The following is a 16,255-nucleotide window of genomic DNA, read 5'->3' on the forward strand; positions in this document are numbered from 1 at the left end:
ACAGACTTGACATTAGTCCCATACGGGTTATTACTCTTGATATCATTATTGCCAAATGGAATGAAAATAGAAGGGGGAGAAAAATCTCAGTGGGTATTGCAATTTAAATTTGCCATGTAAGCTAATACTGTATATTTAGAGACTGAGCAGACAGGGTGGTTGGTGGCTCAGAGTATGTGCAGGAGCTGCCGTGCCAGCTAACCAAAGCAGACATTCATTAGAGCAAAATGTAGATTTCCATTTCTTGGCATCTGACATGGGCTCTTTCCTTGGAAAGAAATGTCAATTTGGCCAAAAGTGTGAAACCTACAATAAAAGCATTGGGACTGTAGATTTCATCTAGTCTGCACATTCCCACACCCCCTTCTTTCCTACTGTGGAAATCCAGTTGAGACCTGGGGTGCTAAGTGGAGAGATGGCAGGGGAACTGATTAGGACACTGGGTGCTGAAAGGAGAATAAGGAGCTGGGGGAGGGGAAATTGGACTCCCAAATTCCCCATTTTCTTTTGGCTTTCCATTACCATTTTCTTGTGCCCTAAAACTGCCCAACATGAGAAACCAACCACAATTACTGTTTTGCACAGGGCCCTGAACAATGGCAGCCTCCAAACCCTTGGCACTGCTTGCTAGCTGTGCAAATGCTGGGTGCTTATCCACAGAGTCTGTGGGCAGCATGAGCAAAACTCGGCTCCCAAGGCAGGGCTGGGGAGAGGCCTCCCCTGCTTTAAAATTTCACTCTGTTTGTTTCTTTTGTTCAATAGACTGGAAAGACTATGACGACAGAGAGCCCAGACACAAGGGACAGAGTGAAGTTTTGGAAGGTCTGCTGCAGCAGGTCCGAGCCCTTCATCAGCATTACAGTTGCCGAGGTAAGGATAAAAATCTGCACTGGGCCATCGACTGAGGTCTCGGTGGCGCCGGTAATTTTAGCAGTTTCCTAACTGGGTCATACCTTCTCATTCATCAGGGAGAAAGAGATATTAATATTTGTACATCTGGAATCACTTTACAGCACTATCTTGCTTTAACCCTTCAGAAAAGATTTCCCTCTCCTTCCTCCCTTTCTCTCTCACCCTCTCTTTATAAGAATAGTTTGAAAACAAGCACAAGAAAAACAGCAGCTGCCATTAGTTCCCTTCCCTTTGAACTGCCCCTTTGCAAACCTCCTCAGTGTGCTGGGTCTTGAGTATATTCACCCTAAAAAGTTTCACCTCTGAAGCAAACTCTGTGAGCATCCTTGAGGAAGCATAACCATTTATAGCAGCAACAAAAATAATAAACCTTTGTGTATACTTCCAATAAAGTTTACATGCAATGTCACATCCAATATCTCTCTTCCATCCTCATTTTGGCAATTACCACTGAGGCTAAGTTACTTGACCAAGGTCACAATGCTAGGAAAAGACAGAATCAACATAGCAACTGAGGTTTTCTGTCTCCAAGCCCAGCCTCATTGTCACACCTCATTTTTTGGTCTCCCATCCTTACTTACATCAGGACTGGGCCTTGGACTTTAACCTCACCCTGAATTTTAATCTTCCCCTGTACTATTGCTCAAGACCAAGTAGAGCATACCTTCCACAGACCTGCCAACTACACCCAGAAAATCTCTCGAGGAGCTTTTGAAAGCTTCTCTTCTACTTGGACTGTTCCAATGGGACAGGGTCGGATTTCTGATCTGTGTAATGATTCGTGGAACAGGCACTTAGTTTTATTTGGAGAATTAAAGCCTCCATAAAGTTTTCATTTTCCATGCTCCTTCACCCACCAGATCGCCAACCACATTGCACTCCCTAGATTCAGGGCACTGCTGGACCTGGGAGGTAAGAAATCGATGGTTGAGATGAAGAGATGCTAGTTGAGTTCTGATAAGGTGTAAACAAAATGTTATTCCCAATTACTGTAGAACTATGATAACTGTAGAAATGTTGGCTATAACTAGAAATGAGGACACACATTTGCAAGAAAATATTGTCCTAATGAATGGTTCATTAGGAGAGTTAAATATGCATGGAAGAAGCCTGAGAAGGAAACCCCAGAGGGATTTCATTCCCAGAACTTTAGGAAAACTTTATCCAGATCAGAGCCTTCAACATTCCACACTACGCAAGGTGCACTCAATTCTCAGTTATCTAGAGTCCATTTAACCAGATGAGGCATTACCTAGAAGAACATTATTTTCTTGCAAATATTAATACTCAGTTCTAGCTATAGTCAAAATTTCCAAAGGGCTTTATTGTCATAGTTAAACAGTAACTGAGAACAACTTTTTGCTAATGCGAAGTATGACCATCTTAACACCTACTTAAAACTCAGCTAGCATCTCTTAGTTTCAACCATAGATTTCTTACTTCACTTTCTCCTTTCCTGATTCTTCATCATTCTCCTGCCCATTGGTTCCTGTATGGCAGGCAAAGGTAATAAAGCAATGGAAAGGTAATTATTTGCGATTCATAAGCCACATTTTGTTTGATCTTTATCAGAGGGGGAAAGATAAAACTACTCATGAGGATAAGGGAATATTATTTGTATTACCTAAGGATTTAGATGCTCTCCCCATTACTATTGGATTACTATTCAGTGGTCAAGAAATGATTGTCTAGACAGCCCAATTATTTCTATGGTTTCCATCAACTTTATCATGTGCATGCATTTCCTCACATGGATGTAAACATATGTGGACTATCGGAAAGACTGATTAAGGCATAAAGTAGAACTTCCCAAAAAGGAGGATTATTTTTTATATTGAAATATGCTCTGGATACTTAAACAGTACCCAAGTGCATTCCAAAGAACAGTGGTCCTATAGGATGCTCAGCTATTCTCCAGTTGTATCAATTTTCTCTCAATACAATCAGATAACATTACTATTGTTTCAACTGCACCTTCTTAAAGACACTTCTCATGGAGCCCTTTTACCTCCTCCAATCTAGACTGGTTACTGGCTGCCTCTGTGTCTGGTGAGCAGCTGTCACCCTAAGATCTCCTTTCACCACTATGTTGAGGACTCTTCATGCCACTCTCCAATATTAGATTTCTTCTTTTTTTTAATCCCATATCTTTCTTTTTCTTGGGTTAGTCTCTCATTTGGGGAAGCCTTTTCTCTGGCAGCTTCCTGAGAGGATACTTGGGAGCTAACTTTTGGATACAATGAATGTCTAAAGATTTGTTCTAGTTATTCTACTTAACATTTATTTAAGGATTTGGATAAGTATGGAATTCACCATTGAAATAATTTTCCTTCAGACCTCACTGTCTTCTAGCTTTTGGTCTGATTGCAGTTTTGTATAAAACCTATTTTTTCTGCTCTCTAAGGTTTTAAGTTTTCTTTTTAAATTCAGTATTCTAAAATTTCACTATTATGTGCCTTTGCGTGGCTCTATTGTTGTCCTTTGTGTTGCACACTTGGCAAGCCCTTTCAATATGGAAGGCACCTTCAATTAGGGGATATTTTCTTAAATTATTTGTTCCCTTTTCTCCATTCTCCCTACAAGAGCTCTTATTCAGATGTTGAACCTCAGAGACCAGCCCTTTATTTTTCCTTTTTCCCCCTCCCTCTACTCCTTTCCATCCCGTGTCCTTTTAAATTTCCCCAACTTTATTTTCTAAGCTTTCTATTATGTCTTTCAGACTTTGATAACATGTATTTTTTTAGAGAGAGAGAGGAAGGGAGAGAGAGAGGGGAAGGGAGAGAGGTTATTGGTGCTGTTAAGTCTTGTATGTGCCTTGACCAGGGATCAAACCTGCAACCTTGGTGTATCAGGATAACACTCTAACCAACTGCGCTATCCAGCCAGGACTTTGATAAAATATTTTTAATTTCCAATGCTCTGTTTTATTCTCTGAATATTTCTCTTCCAGATTCCTATCGTTTTTATGAGGCAATGTCTTTTCTTATTTCTAAGGCTATTAATGATAGGCATTGTTTCATTTTATATTTTCTTTTCTCAGCATAGTCTCTCCTCTAAAATGCTCTTTTATTTCTTTGGGTTTGGCATCTGTCTTTCCTGTTAACCTGTTCTTTGCAACTCCCTGGTGATCCTTATACATGTGCTCAGATTTAACAGACGGGAACTCAACAGCTATTGGGAAGTTCTGAGCACTAAGGCTCTTTACTTACAGGCTTCACTGTAAGGTGATCTAGCATGGCCTTATCTTTAGGAAAGCAGTGAAGCCAATGTCAGAATCTTTAGGTACCTTCTCTTTGGCCACAGAAGTTTCTTTCCAGTATCCTGCCTGGAGGAAATAAGTTTGAATACCAATGTTCTAAGAGCCCAGTGGGGAAATATTCTGTATGGAAACTTTCATTTAATCCACTTGTTTTTGAGTACAAAACACCTCCTCCCCACCCATTAACTGTACCCTGTGTTTCCCACTCTAAAGACCCGTTTTTGTGCTTTCCAGAGAATATGACTCTTTTTTCTAGAGAGGGGAAAGGGTATCTGTCTACCTAAACAGAGTCGCAGAGGATATCTAGAAGTCTAACTACTTTCTAAACAGACTTAAACACATCCCCCTGATTTTAGCTCCATGTTCACCCCCAACTTCCAGCAGTATATGGTGCCCACAGGGTGAGTCAGGTTACTTCTCATCTTTCTCCACTGCTGGCTTAGGATTCATCTTTCTCAAGTCTGCTAAATCCATCTGTCCATCTGCTTTCCAGCTACCAAAATTCACTTGCTTTTGTCTCCTGTCCCATCTCATTGTCTTTATAGATTTATGTCTTTGTCTTTATAGATTTTTAAAATCTTTTTGCTCTGCATTTTGTGAGGTTTAAGGAGAGAGCGGTATGTAATGAATGTGTTCAATATGCTGCTTTAACCGGAAGTCCCAGCAGCATCATTTTCAAGCAGGATATGACCAGCTGAATTCATGTTCAAGTCAGAAAAAAATGCTTTTGCTTTGTTCTGCCAGGAATAACTGTTACCAGCTCAAGCTTGAAGCTGGCATGAATGCTTGTGTCAGCTCACTCCCAACTGCTCCTATAGGATCATGGGCAGAATCACACTGGGCCTCCGCCATGGGCCATCACCCAGGATTCCATGTCTAACAGCACCAATATGGACCATATTCTCATCCCCACTGACAGATGTGTCAAAAGTTTGATGATGGCCCAACCTCAGCTTCCCTTCATTACATTGAAGATAAGAATTAGAATCAGTGATCATCTCATTCAGCTCCATAGAGCCCTGTTTGCAAAGAAGTCTACTGCTTTTGTCAGGGAGAGCTCCAGGTTGTAAACAGAAGAGCTCAACAGATGCAATGGGTGATTTGCTCACCACGGTAGCCACAAAACCTTGCACACAGTAGTGTCTCAACAAATACTTATTCAGTGAATGAATGTCTCCGTTTTTCTGGGTACTGGTGTTTTTTTACCTTGGACAACTCACTTAACCTTTCTGTCTCAATTTTTCTCCTGAATAAGGATAATAATCATACCTAAACTATGTTTGTAACCCTCACATATGCTGGAAAAAAAAACCTTCCTAGAATGCTAGCAGTGATTATAATAAAGTGGCAGGATGATATGGGTGGGATTTTGTTTTTTATTTTCTATTCTCCACATTTTCTGTAATATACCTATATTAATTTTACTAGTATAATGAAAAAAAATTTAGTGGACTATCCCACCTTATAATAAACCGCTGATACAGAGAGGATAAACAAAACACCCCAGTGGTTTCCCCTGGAGTTATGTTACTCATGGCCAACATTTTTGAGGATCTGTTCATTGAATTAACCACTGGCATCTCAAGATACAAAAGTTTCTTGTAGGAATGAATGAGCTGAATCCCTACATGAGACTGAGGATAACACTGAGGAGACAGGGGAGTAGAAGGCAGGAAGGAGGGAAGAAGGTACTGGGAGTGTTTCCTGCCAATGGAATTTACACTGTATTTTTTTCTGTGTTCCAGAAACTTCAAAATTACAAACCACAGGCCGCAAGCAGTCAGTCTCAAGGAGCCTAAAACACCTATTCCATTCCTCAAACAAGTTTGTGAAGACCTTGAAGCGGTGGGTCCTATAGTTTGTTTTTTCAGAAAGTTTTAACTTCTCAGGAATCAGCTGGTTTTGGTTCTGGGTAGAAACTAAGTTGAAATTACTTTCTGTTATTAAAAGAATATGAAGTTCATACCTCTTATTTCCCTCCACTTTTTCAGCCATCCTTCCACCCTACCGCCACTCCTCTGGCAACTATCAGTGTGATCTCTTTCTATGAGTCTGTTGCTGTTTTGTTTTGTTCATTTTTCTTTATTAGATTCCACATATAAGTGAAATCATTCGGTATTTGTCCTTCTCTGTCTAACTTATTTCACTTAGCATATAAACCTCTAGGTCAGGGGTGGGCAAACTTTTTGACTCGAGGGCCACAATGGGTTCTTAAACTGGACCGGAGGGCCAGAACAAAAGCATGGATGGAGTGTTTGTGCGAACTAATATAAATTCAAAGTAAACATCATTACATAAAAGGGTACGGTCTTTTTTTTTTTTTTAGTTTTATTCATTTCAAACGGGCCGGATCCGGCCCGCGGGCTGTAGTCTGCCCACTGCTGCTCTAGGTCCATCCATGTTGTTGCAAATGACAAGATTTGTTTTTCTTTTTTTTTTAATCATGGTGATCACTTCATAAGTATATAAATATTGAATAGTTATGTTATATACCAGAAACTCATAATATTGTATGTTTACCATATTTTAATTTTTAATAGATCTATCACATTTTTTAAAAAGAATATGAAGTTCATTTTTCTTCTGAGAATTTGAACAAGATAGTAATTTCTCTGAGTTTTGAACAGTGAACTTGTGATTCTTAGCAAGAATACGCTCATAGATATATTTTAAGTTATCCTTTTCATGTCCAAAAACATTTTACCATGATTGAGGCTTGGTAGAGGAAAATGGTGGAGGACAATTTTTATTTTGCCTTTTCTTTTTAGGGGACTCTACATAGCCGTTATATTTTATTACAAAGATAATATGTTAGTCACCAATGAAGATCAAATACCAATCGTTGAAATAGATGACTCTCACACCAGTTCCATCACACAAGATTTTCTGTGGTTCACGAAGGTATATTGAGTTTGATTTTATTTACTCCCACTTTGCACCAATGTTACAGCACACAAATCTCTGAAACCTTAGTTACGGGGTCTCCAGTGATCAAAGTATTGGGGTGGGAGTAAATTTCCTAAAAGGTCTTTCAGTTCTGATATGCCCTATGTCATACAAAATGCCAAAACAGTGTCTACGCTACATTTTCAAAGCAAAGAAGCTTGCATCCTGTCAGATTGTGTCTCTACTATTCTGAGTTATGGGATCGTTTGGCAAAGACTAAACTGTGGATCTGACTGTTTCATTAACATTCAGATCTTTTTCCAATTGGACTGAGATCAAAAAGTTGTTTCACCCATATCTGCAAATGGACTAGAGAACAAACATCAGGGGTCAGGTTTCCTTCTCCCTGCTGTGCTTTGATGCCACAACCTAAATCATGTACTGGCTTGGATGATGATATGACCTTGTGACTTCTTTTGCAGCTGTCTTGTATGTGGGAAGATATAAGGTGGTTAAGGCAAAGTTTGCCTATCTCCATGTCCTCATCCACAGTACTGCAAACTCGGCAGAAGATGCTCGCAGCAACAGCCCAGCTACAGGTGAGGGGCCAGGTTTCAACCCAGACCTCGACAGAAATCTGAGAAAAACTTGTTAATTCCATTCCAATCTGACCCGGAAAGGAAATGGTGAGATCCTCTCTCTTTCAGAGCCCATGAAGCATATGAAGGACTCTCAGTTTGAGCTGCTGCACACCTGCTCACGTAGGGAACCTGTGCCTTTAGCAGTCTCTTGGAAGAGAAGCAGGGGTCTCTCTTAAAGAGTCTAAGAGTGACCCCCAAACAAGAAGTAAGAAGACTTGATTTCTGGATTTGATATTAATAAGCCAACTCATTTCTCCTTGCTAGGTCTCAGTTTTATCACTTGCAAAATAAAAGGAGTTTGAGTAGATAACCTGAAGAGCCCTTGCTGCTCTGGCATCCTGTGCCTTTATGAGTGTATGGAGATGGAGAAATAGACCAAGGAGATATTTTGAGGTGTTTCTTGGCTTGGTGCTTTTAGTAAAACAAAGGTATTTGCATACATTTTTGCTTACTTAAAGCAAAACAAAAGCTTACTTATAACCATGAATGTATTCATCTATCTGTATACCAACCCAGTGGTCAGCAAACTCATTAGTCAACAGAGCCAAATATCAACAGTACAACGACTGAAATTTCTTTTGAGAGCCACATTTTTTTAATTTAAACTATATAGGTAGGCACATTGGTATTAACTTAATTAGGGCACTCCTAAGGCTTAGGAAGAGCCACACTCAAGGGGCCAAAGAGCCGCATGTAGCTCGAGAGCCGCAGTTTGCCAACCATGGTACTAACCTAATCAGATCAGGTCTCTAATCCCTACAAGAATATTTATAGATTACAGAGTCCCTCCTAGAGTTTGTGTTCTAACCAAGCTCTTCTGGATTTTCCTCTCATTGTTTTCTGACATTCCCTGAATTTGTGGTTCCTAACAGAAAAACATCTGCTATATGGAACTAGGGTCTTTAAGAGATCTCTGAGCCTTTAACAGTAATGGGCATCTACCTACAAAGCTATCAGTTACATCAACCCCAGAAATATGCATAACAGGAATCTATGTACACTGTATTTAGCCAGGCTATCCTAGCCAAGGCATAAAAATAGGGTCATAACAAAAAAAAAAAAATTCTACAGCTCCACCACCACCTGCAATTACAGGAACTTCATTTCTTGACCCACGCAATAAGTCAACTTCCTGCAATAATAATTATTGTGTTGCTATTATAAGTAATTCTGCAAAGTAACTCTTACCTTTAAGAATGCTCCGTGCTATGTTCCATTACATAAGTGGTTTACTGCCTTGTGTCCTCACTGGCCTCAGATATTTTAGTAAACAGTGCTCTCCATTTCAACTCTCTTGATTGCAGAATCTTCCCCTTCAACTCAAGAAAAAGTTCTTGGAGCTTGGCCATGATGACTATGCTCAATGTGAAGCACTCCTTTCCTTTCATCACTGATCAGCTTAAATTAGACCAATTCACTGTACCTCAAACTGCTCCTTCATTAGGATAAAGTTCTTTCCCAGGAGGCTCAGAGCCCTTATTGGATGGACTCTCTCATTAGCCCACCATACAGCCCAGACATGCTTGGATCACAGACTGAATAACCTTAGGATTTCAAATGGAGCTCTTTGATTCTATGTTTATTGAAGGCTTCCTAAAACACTTTCATCTGATATCAGTAACACTGGAAGAATCAGACCGTCACAAGCCAGTGCAGTTAGATGCTAAGGAACTAAAGGGAAGCTGTGATGGTCAGTGTTCCCTACTCAACTACTCCCACTGCAATAGCTCTTGGATTTCCTTGGCCCCACAACTTTTTGTAATGCATCAGCCGCCTTCTGAGGAATTTCCCTCTTTGTCTAGCTTATATTCCTTGGCCCATCATAATCACTCCCTTGAAAATATTCTAAATTTCTGGCCACTGTCTCCTTCCATATTATTTATTTGGAAAAATCCCAAGTCTGGATGAATCCAACATGTCTATACTGAAGTATAGTTGTATACTGCTATAGAAAAAAATCACCAAAAAGGTGGGGGAGGGGGGGACAGTTGACTGGCTTTATGTTAAATTCACTACTACAATTCCCACATATAATGTTACCTAGTGATCACATTCCATTTCTCTACTAAATGCACTTTCCCAAACTATAAAACAACTATTTAAAACTGTCTCCATTATCCCACATCCCTTCACCTTCCCCACACTCATTACAGATCAGCTGATGACTTCACTATATAATTCATTAATAAATAAGAATTAATTATTTTCCATCATCAGATTTAAAAGCTTCCTTCCACAGACCCTACTTTCTCTTCCTTCCTATTCCAATAAATAGTCTCACTCCTCCTACCAAAGGCTTCTCCCTCAAATGTGCTCTGACTTCTTATTTAAACACTAGTAGCCCTGCACATGAATCCATGCACCAGTAGCTCACCAGTAGCTCGCTGCTGCCCTCCAGTAGCTCTCCATCCACTACCCTGCCCTCCTGCAGCTCTCCCCGCCCCCCTTCCCCCCCCTCCCCCCCCCCATAACTTGCAGCCCTGCCCCTCCTGTAGCTCTCCGCCACCCACTTGTAGCTCGCTGCCCCACCCTCCTTCTGATCCGTGATCTGGTCATTAAGCAGTCGGGTGCACATTACATCTTTATCATACGGGATAAATCAAGTCTCTCCAGTTTAACCTCACCTCAAATCCCTTCCTCAACCCCACAAACCCCTTCAACTACCAAACTCTCTTCTCTTCCTTAGACCCAAAGTTCTTGAAACTCCTTCTCCACTTACTTCCTCACTTCCCATTTAGTACTATTGTTTATTAATTATTGTATTATATTCCATATGAACAACTATAAAACTACTTTTGTTCCAACCTATATTGAAGCCACTTGATTTGTTGTTGTTGTTTAGGGGGTGGGGGACAAAGGGGGCAGTTACAAGCATAGAAAAACTTTTCAAAAGAGAAAGAAAAAAAATAAAAAAAATAAGTGATGCTCACTTAATATTTTATGTCTCTTTACTAACCTAACATTTTTTTATAATGCTCTGAGGAAACTAAAAATACATTATTAAATAGCTTGGTTGGCATAAGCCACAGACAAAAGATTCTGACCATGCCATTCCCTTACTCACACTCTTCCAAGACTGGCCCATTTTAATACCATTTATCATCACACCAAAAAAATTAAGATACCTAGGAATAAACTTAACTAAAGAGGCAAAAGACCTCTACTCAGAAAGCTACAGGACATTGAAAAAAGAGATAGAGGAAGACATAAACAGATGGAAGAACATACCATGTTCATGGATTGGTAGAATCAACATCATTAAAATGTCCATACTACCCAAAGCAATCTATAAATTCAACGCACTTCCCATTAAAATACCAATGGCATATTTCACAGACCTAGAACGGACGCTCCAAAAATTCATCTGGAATAAAAAAAGACCCCGAATAGCTGCAGCGATCCTGAGAAAGAACAAAGTAGGTGGGATCTCAATACCAGATATCAAGCTGTATTACAAAGCCACTGTTCTCAAAACTGCCTGGTACTGGCACAAGAACAGAAATATAGGTCAATGGAATAGGATAGAGAACCCAGAAATCAACCCGAACCAATATGCTCAATTAATATTTGACAAAGGAGTCAAGAACATACACTGGAGTCAAGACAGTCTCTTCAATAAATGGTGTTGGGAAAATTGGACAGATACATGCAAAAAAATGAAACTAGACCACCAACTTACACCATACACAAAAATAAACTCAAAATGGATAAAGGACCTGAACGTAAGACGGGAAACCATAAAAATACTAGAAGAATCCAAAGGCAACAAAAATCTCGGACATATGCCAAAGCAATTTCTTCACTGATACTGCTCCTCGGGCATTGGAAACTAAAGAGAAAATAAACAAGTGGGACTACATCAAAATAAAAAGTTTTTGCACAGCAAAAGAAACCATCAACAAAACAACAAGAAAGCCCACTGCATGGGAGAACATATTTGCCAATGTAATCACCGATAAAGGTTTAATCTCCAACATTTATAGGGAACTCATACAACTTAACAAAAGGAAGATAAACAATCCAATCAAAAAATGGGCAAAGGACCTAAATAGACACTTTTCAAAAGAGGACATTCAGAAAGCCAAGAGACATATGTAAACATGCTCAAAGTCACTAATCATCTGAGAGATGCACATCAAAACAACAATGAGGTATCATCTCACACCTGTCAGAATGGCTATCATCAACAAATCAACAAATGACAAGTGCTGGAGAGGATGCGGAGAAAAGGGAACACTCGTGAACTGCTGGTGGGAATGCAGACTGGTGCAGCCACTATGGAAGACAGTATGGAGTTTCCTCAAAAAGTTAAAAATGGAACTCCCATTAGACCTACTGATCCCACTTCTAGGAATATATCCCAAGAAATCAGAAACACCAATCAGAAAGGATATATGCATCCCTATGTTCATAGCAGCACAATTTACCATAGCTAAGATCTGGAAACAGCCTAAGTGCCCATCAGCAGATGAATGAATTAGAAAACTGTGGTACATCTACACAACGGAATACTATGCTGCTGTAAAAAAGAAGGAATTCTTACCATTTGCAACAGCATGAATGGAACTGGAGAGCATTATGCTAAGTGAAATAAGCCAGTCAATGAAAGAAAAATACCACATGATCTCACTCATTTATGGATAATAAAAGACCATTATAAACTGATGAACGAAAATAGACAGAGGCAGAGCAGCATCGAACAGACACTCAAACTACAGCGGGAAGGCCGGGGAGGGTTGGGGGCTGGGAGGGGAAGTAAGAGATCAACCGAAGGACTTGTATGCATGCATATAAGCATAACCAATGGACATAAGACACTGGGGGGTAGGGGAGGCCAGGGGAATGTCAAGGGGGGAGGGAGGAAGGAGACATATGTAATACTCTTTGTAATACTTTAAGCCAGGGATCCTCAAACTATGGCCCGCAGGCCACATGCAAATACAAATATTGTATTTATTCCCGTTTTTGTTTTTTTACTTCAAAATAAGATATGTGCAGTGTGCATAGGAATTTGTTCATAGTTTTTTTTTAAACTATAGTCCGGCCCTCCAACGGTCTGAGGGACATTGAACCGGACCCCTGTTTAAAAAGTTTGAGGACCCCTGCTTTAAGCAATAAAACAAAATTAAAAAAAAAAAAAAAGAATGGCCCATTTTATCAAGGCACACAAAGGTCTTCATCACCATCTTTCTTCCCATCCTCTGTTTCCATACACCCTGACTTGTCTTCATCACAGTGCCTACCAACCACTATGCATTCTTGCCTCTTGCCTTGTTTTCCAGTTTCTGCTCTATACTGAGATCCTTTACTACATAATACACACACACACACACACACACACACACACACATAAATAAAAGCCTAAGATACCAAACGACCTAACAACTGAATGACCAAACGACTGAATGACCATTCACTATGACACGCACTGACCACCAAGGGCAGACGCTCAATGCAGGAGCTGACCCCTGGTGGCCAGTGCATTCCCACAGCCAACCTTCCGCGGCCGGCCAACCTCCCATGGCTGGCCAACCTCTCGCAGTCCCTCCTCCAAACTGGCCAGCCCCATCAGCCCTGATCAAGGTGGCCAGCCAACCTCCCTCAGCCCCTCCCCTTGGCCAGCTGGCCAACCTACCATGGCCCTTCCCCCCAGCCAATCTCCCTCTGCCTTGATAGGCCCCAATCGCCGGCCGGGCCGAGAGAACCCACCCATGCACGACTTCGTCCACTGGGCCTCTAGTAATAAATAATAATCATGAAACAACAGCTTTTGTTTATTTAATAGAACAGATGACAGGCACTGTGCTAAGAGTTTTATAAACTATATCTCATTTAATCTTCACCACACCCTGATGAGAAAGTACTATTATTGATATTAGTTTAACATGATAAAACTGTGGGCTGGGAAGGTTAAATAACTTGCCTAACATCACACAAATAGGAAGTAGCAGAGTCTGGATACAAATACAAATCTACATAACTCCAAAGTCTGCATTCTTTCTAATACTTCATCATCTTATTATGTGTTCATTTACAAAAGCAGACAAAAATTTCAAATAGAAGATATTAATCCACATTATAATTTTTCTTTAAAAAGTAAAATTCTATTCTGCATCATTTGGAACCTATTTAGAAGTGACTTTAATTTGATTAATATTACCTAGGCAAGAGGAGAGACAAGTATTTTCCAGTATTTGGACTTAAAAAATAAAAGAGAAAGCTTGTAAGTGGCTATGGCCCCACATTGTTTTTCCTACTCTTAGGAAAATGACAGAGGCCCCAAGAGGCAGAAGTGTACATTGCTCTTACATTAAGAGGTGTCCAGACTACTTATCCTCAAAATATAGTAATAATCTGACACTGTAGATTGGATTACATTAAACTGTTCTCCTTCACCACTTTTAGAAATGAGTGTTAGTGAGTAAAAGTCAGGTAACAATTTATTCAAACTATGTCTTTTTCATTTTTCAAGCTGGAGGAAAGTTTGCCCAAAATTTTACTCTTTTTTTTTTTAGGACTTCATATTGCCACTCTGGACTTCCTTCAACTTCCCGTTGAAGGTCTGACTAAAGATCTCTAAATATTGTGTCTCTGTCTAGGGCTATTGACAGGCTTGTGATTTATTCTGGTTATAACCAAGATGCATTCCTATGAGCCATCAAGTGACTTTTATTCCTCTTTATCTTTTAGGATCATCAGGGTTCCCAAATCTCCTAATGTTTATTGCATGACAGGTACTAAAGTGGTCTTTTTATCCTTTAGGTCCTAAAGAAGCTCAAATTTGCCCCCTTGGAATAGTTGCAATTTATTTTCATAAGGATATTCTGCTTTTAAGTTGGTTGCTCCCTAGAGCTGGCTATCTAACCCAATCTGATATCAATAAAGAATTTAAGGAAGACTTTTAAAGTGCTTTCTTATAGTAAACCACTGATAATAACTACTTTAAAAATGACCATCTCATTCAATGTCTACACAGCAGCTTTGGTTTAAAGTAAATTGTATTTTCCAGTGTCCTAACAATAATATGTTAATTCAGTCAACAAAAAGTTATTGAGCTCTTACTATGTGCCAGGAACCCCGAGACACAGAGACAAAACAACCAAGATCTCATGACATATCCTATATAATAAAGAGCTAATATGCAAATAGTCCTTGTGCCGGGGGACCTGGGGCCGGGGTCTTGAGGCCAGGCCGGGGGACCTGAGGCTGTGCCCCGCACCTGGCAGGGCTTGACGGGGGACCTGAGGCCGTGCCCCCCACCCTGGCGCCAGGGCATGGAGACCTGAGGCCGTGCTCCTCGCCCTGGCGCTGAGCTGGGGGACCTGAAGCTGCACCAGGTGACCTAAGGCCGCACCCCCTGCCCAGCAGGGCTTGATAGGGGACCTGAGGCTGTGCCCCCCCTGCCCAGCATGGCTTGACAGGAGAACTGAAGCTGCACCCCCTGCCTGGTGGGGCTTGACGGGGGACCTGAGGCTGTACCCCCTGCCCAGCACCGGGCTGGGGGACCTGAGGCTGTTATTAAATAGCTTGATTGGGGTGGGGCCGGCCGGGTCTGGGTCTCACATGATTTCAAGGTGCACGCGGGTGGGCGGGGACTTGACTCTGGGTCCCACAGCATGCCCCAGACTCTGACAGGAGGGAGATTTTCATATACATTTTACTAATTTTGTTTCATCTCTGACACTTCTATTATAGAGAAAGGGCAAATAGCAATATTAAAGTATTTCCTCTAATTAATTCCCTTTTAATGTGCATGAGTTTCGTGCACCAGGCCACTAGTATATCAATATGCAAGGAGACCACAGTCAGGCTAAGACACAAGTTTGTACAGGAAACAATAGGGGACAAAAGAGGAGATGGTAAATTCTACTTGAGAGAGTTGGGAAAGTCCTTTCAGAGATGGTGAAACATGGACTGAGCCTTGAAAATGATTAAATGTAAGCCAGGGTGGGATTCCAATTAGAGCAGTAAAGAACATTTACAAACTTGAGAGTATACAAAATATTTTCTCATGTAATCCCCCCAAAACTCTATAAAGTAAGGATTAGGTTAAGGGATATTTGAACTGTAAGGATCCTTAATATTAGATGATGAAAATCAGGGCTTAAGAGAGTAACAATTTTTCAGAAGTCTAAGAGTTAATGAACAGCAGCCAGCCCTGAAATTCAACACCAGTATAACTAAAGGCTTAATAGCAGTGGTGTGCTGGAGCCAACCTGCACTGGCTTAGGAAAGCCAACTGTTAAATATTCAGGAATTTTGAAAGCCTGTTATCAAACCCTAGAAGCTTGAAATCAGCTTATGGTGGGAGTATTTACACCACAGAAATTGGCATATCCTATAAATCAGTTATTTTTTATATAGACAGTTTACCAGCATACCACTGCTGTTGGCCAGTATTACTTTGCAGCAAACTACTACATAGGACAGGCTTAAAAGGCCTTACCCCAGTGGTTCTCAACCTTCTGGCCCTTTAAATACAGTTCCTCATGTTGTGACCCAAGCATAAAATTATTTTCGTTGCTACTTCATAACTGTAATGTTGCTACTTTTATGA

General features: G+C 40.6%; 1 protein-coding gene across 1 annotated transcript in view; it reads left to right on the plus strand.

Annotated features, from left to right (window-relative positions):
• Positions 1-16,255, plus strand: part of ANKFN1 (ankyrin repeat and fibronectin type III domain containing 1) — a 482,658-nt gene that overhangs the window by 416,255 nt on the left and 50,148 nt on the right. Inside the window, exons 12-15 of the mRNA XM_081109618.1 lie at positions 763-870; positions 5,917-6,016; positions 6,940-7,072; positions 7,540-7,656. Coding sequence (XP_080965744.1) covers positions 763-870; positions 5,917-6,016; positions 6,940-7,072; positions 7,540-7,656 — 458 coding nt within the window. The remainder of the gene's footprint in view (positions 1-762; positions 871-5,916; positions 6,017-6,939; positions 7,073-7,539; positions 7,657-16,255) is intronic.

Source organism: Myotis nattereri, assembly GCF_964212035.1.
Source record: "Myotis nattereri genome assembly, chromosome: 16".
NCBI classification, from domain to species: domain Eukaryota; kingdom Metazoa; phylum Chordata; class Mammalia; order Chiroptera; family Vespertilionidae; genus Myotis; species Myotis nattereri.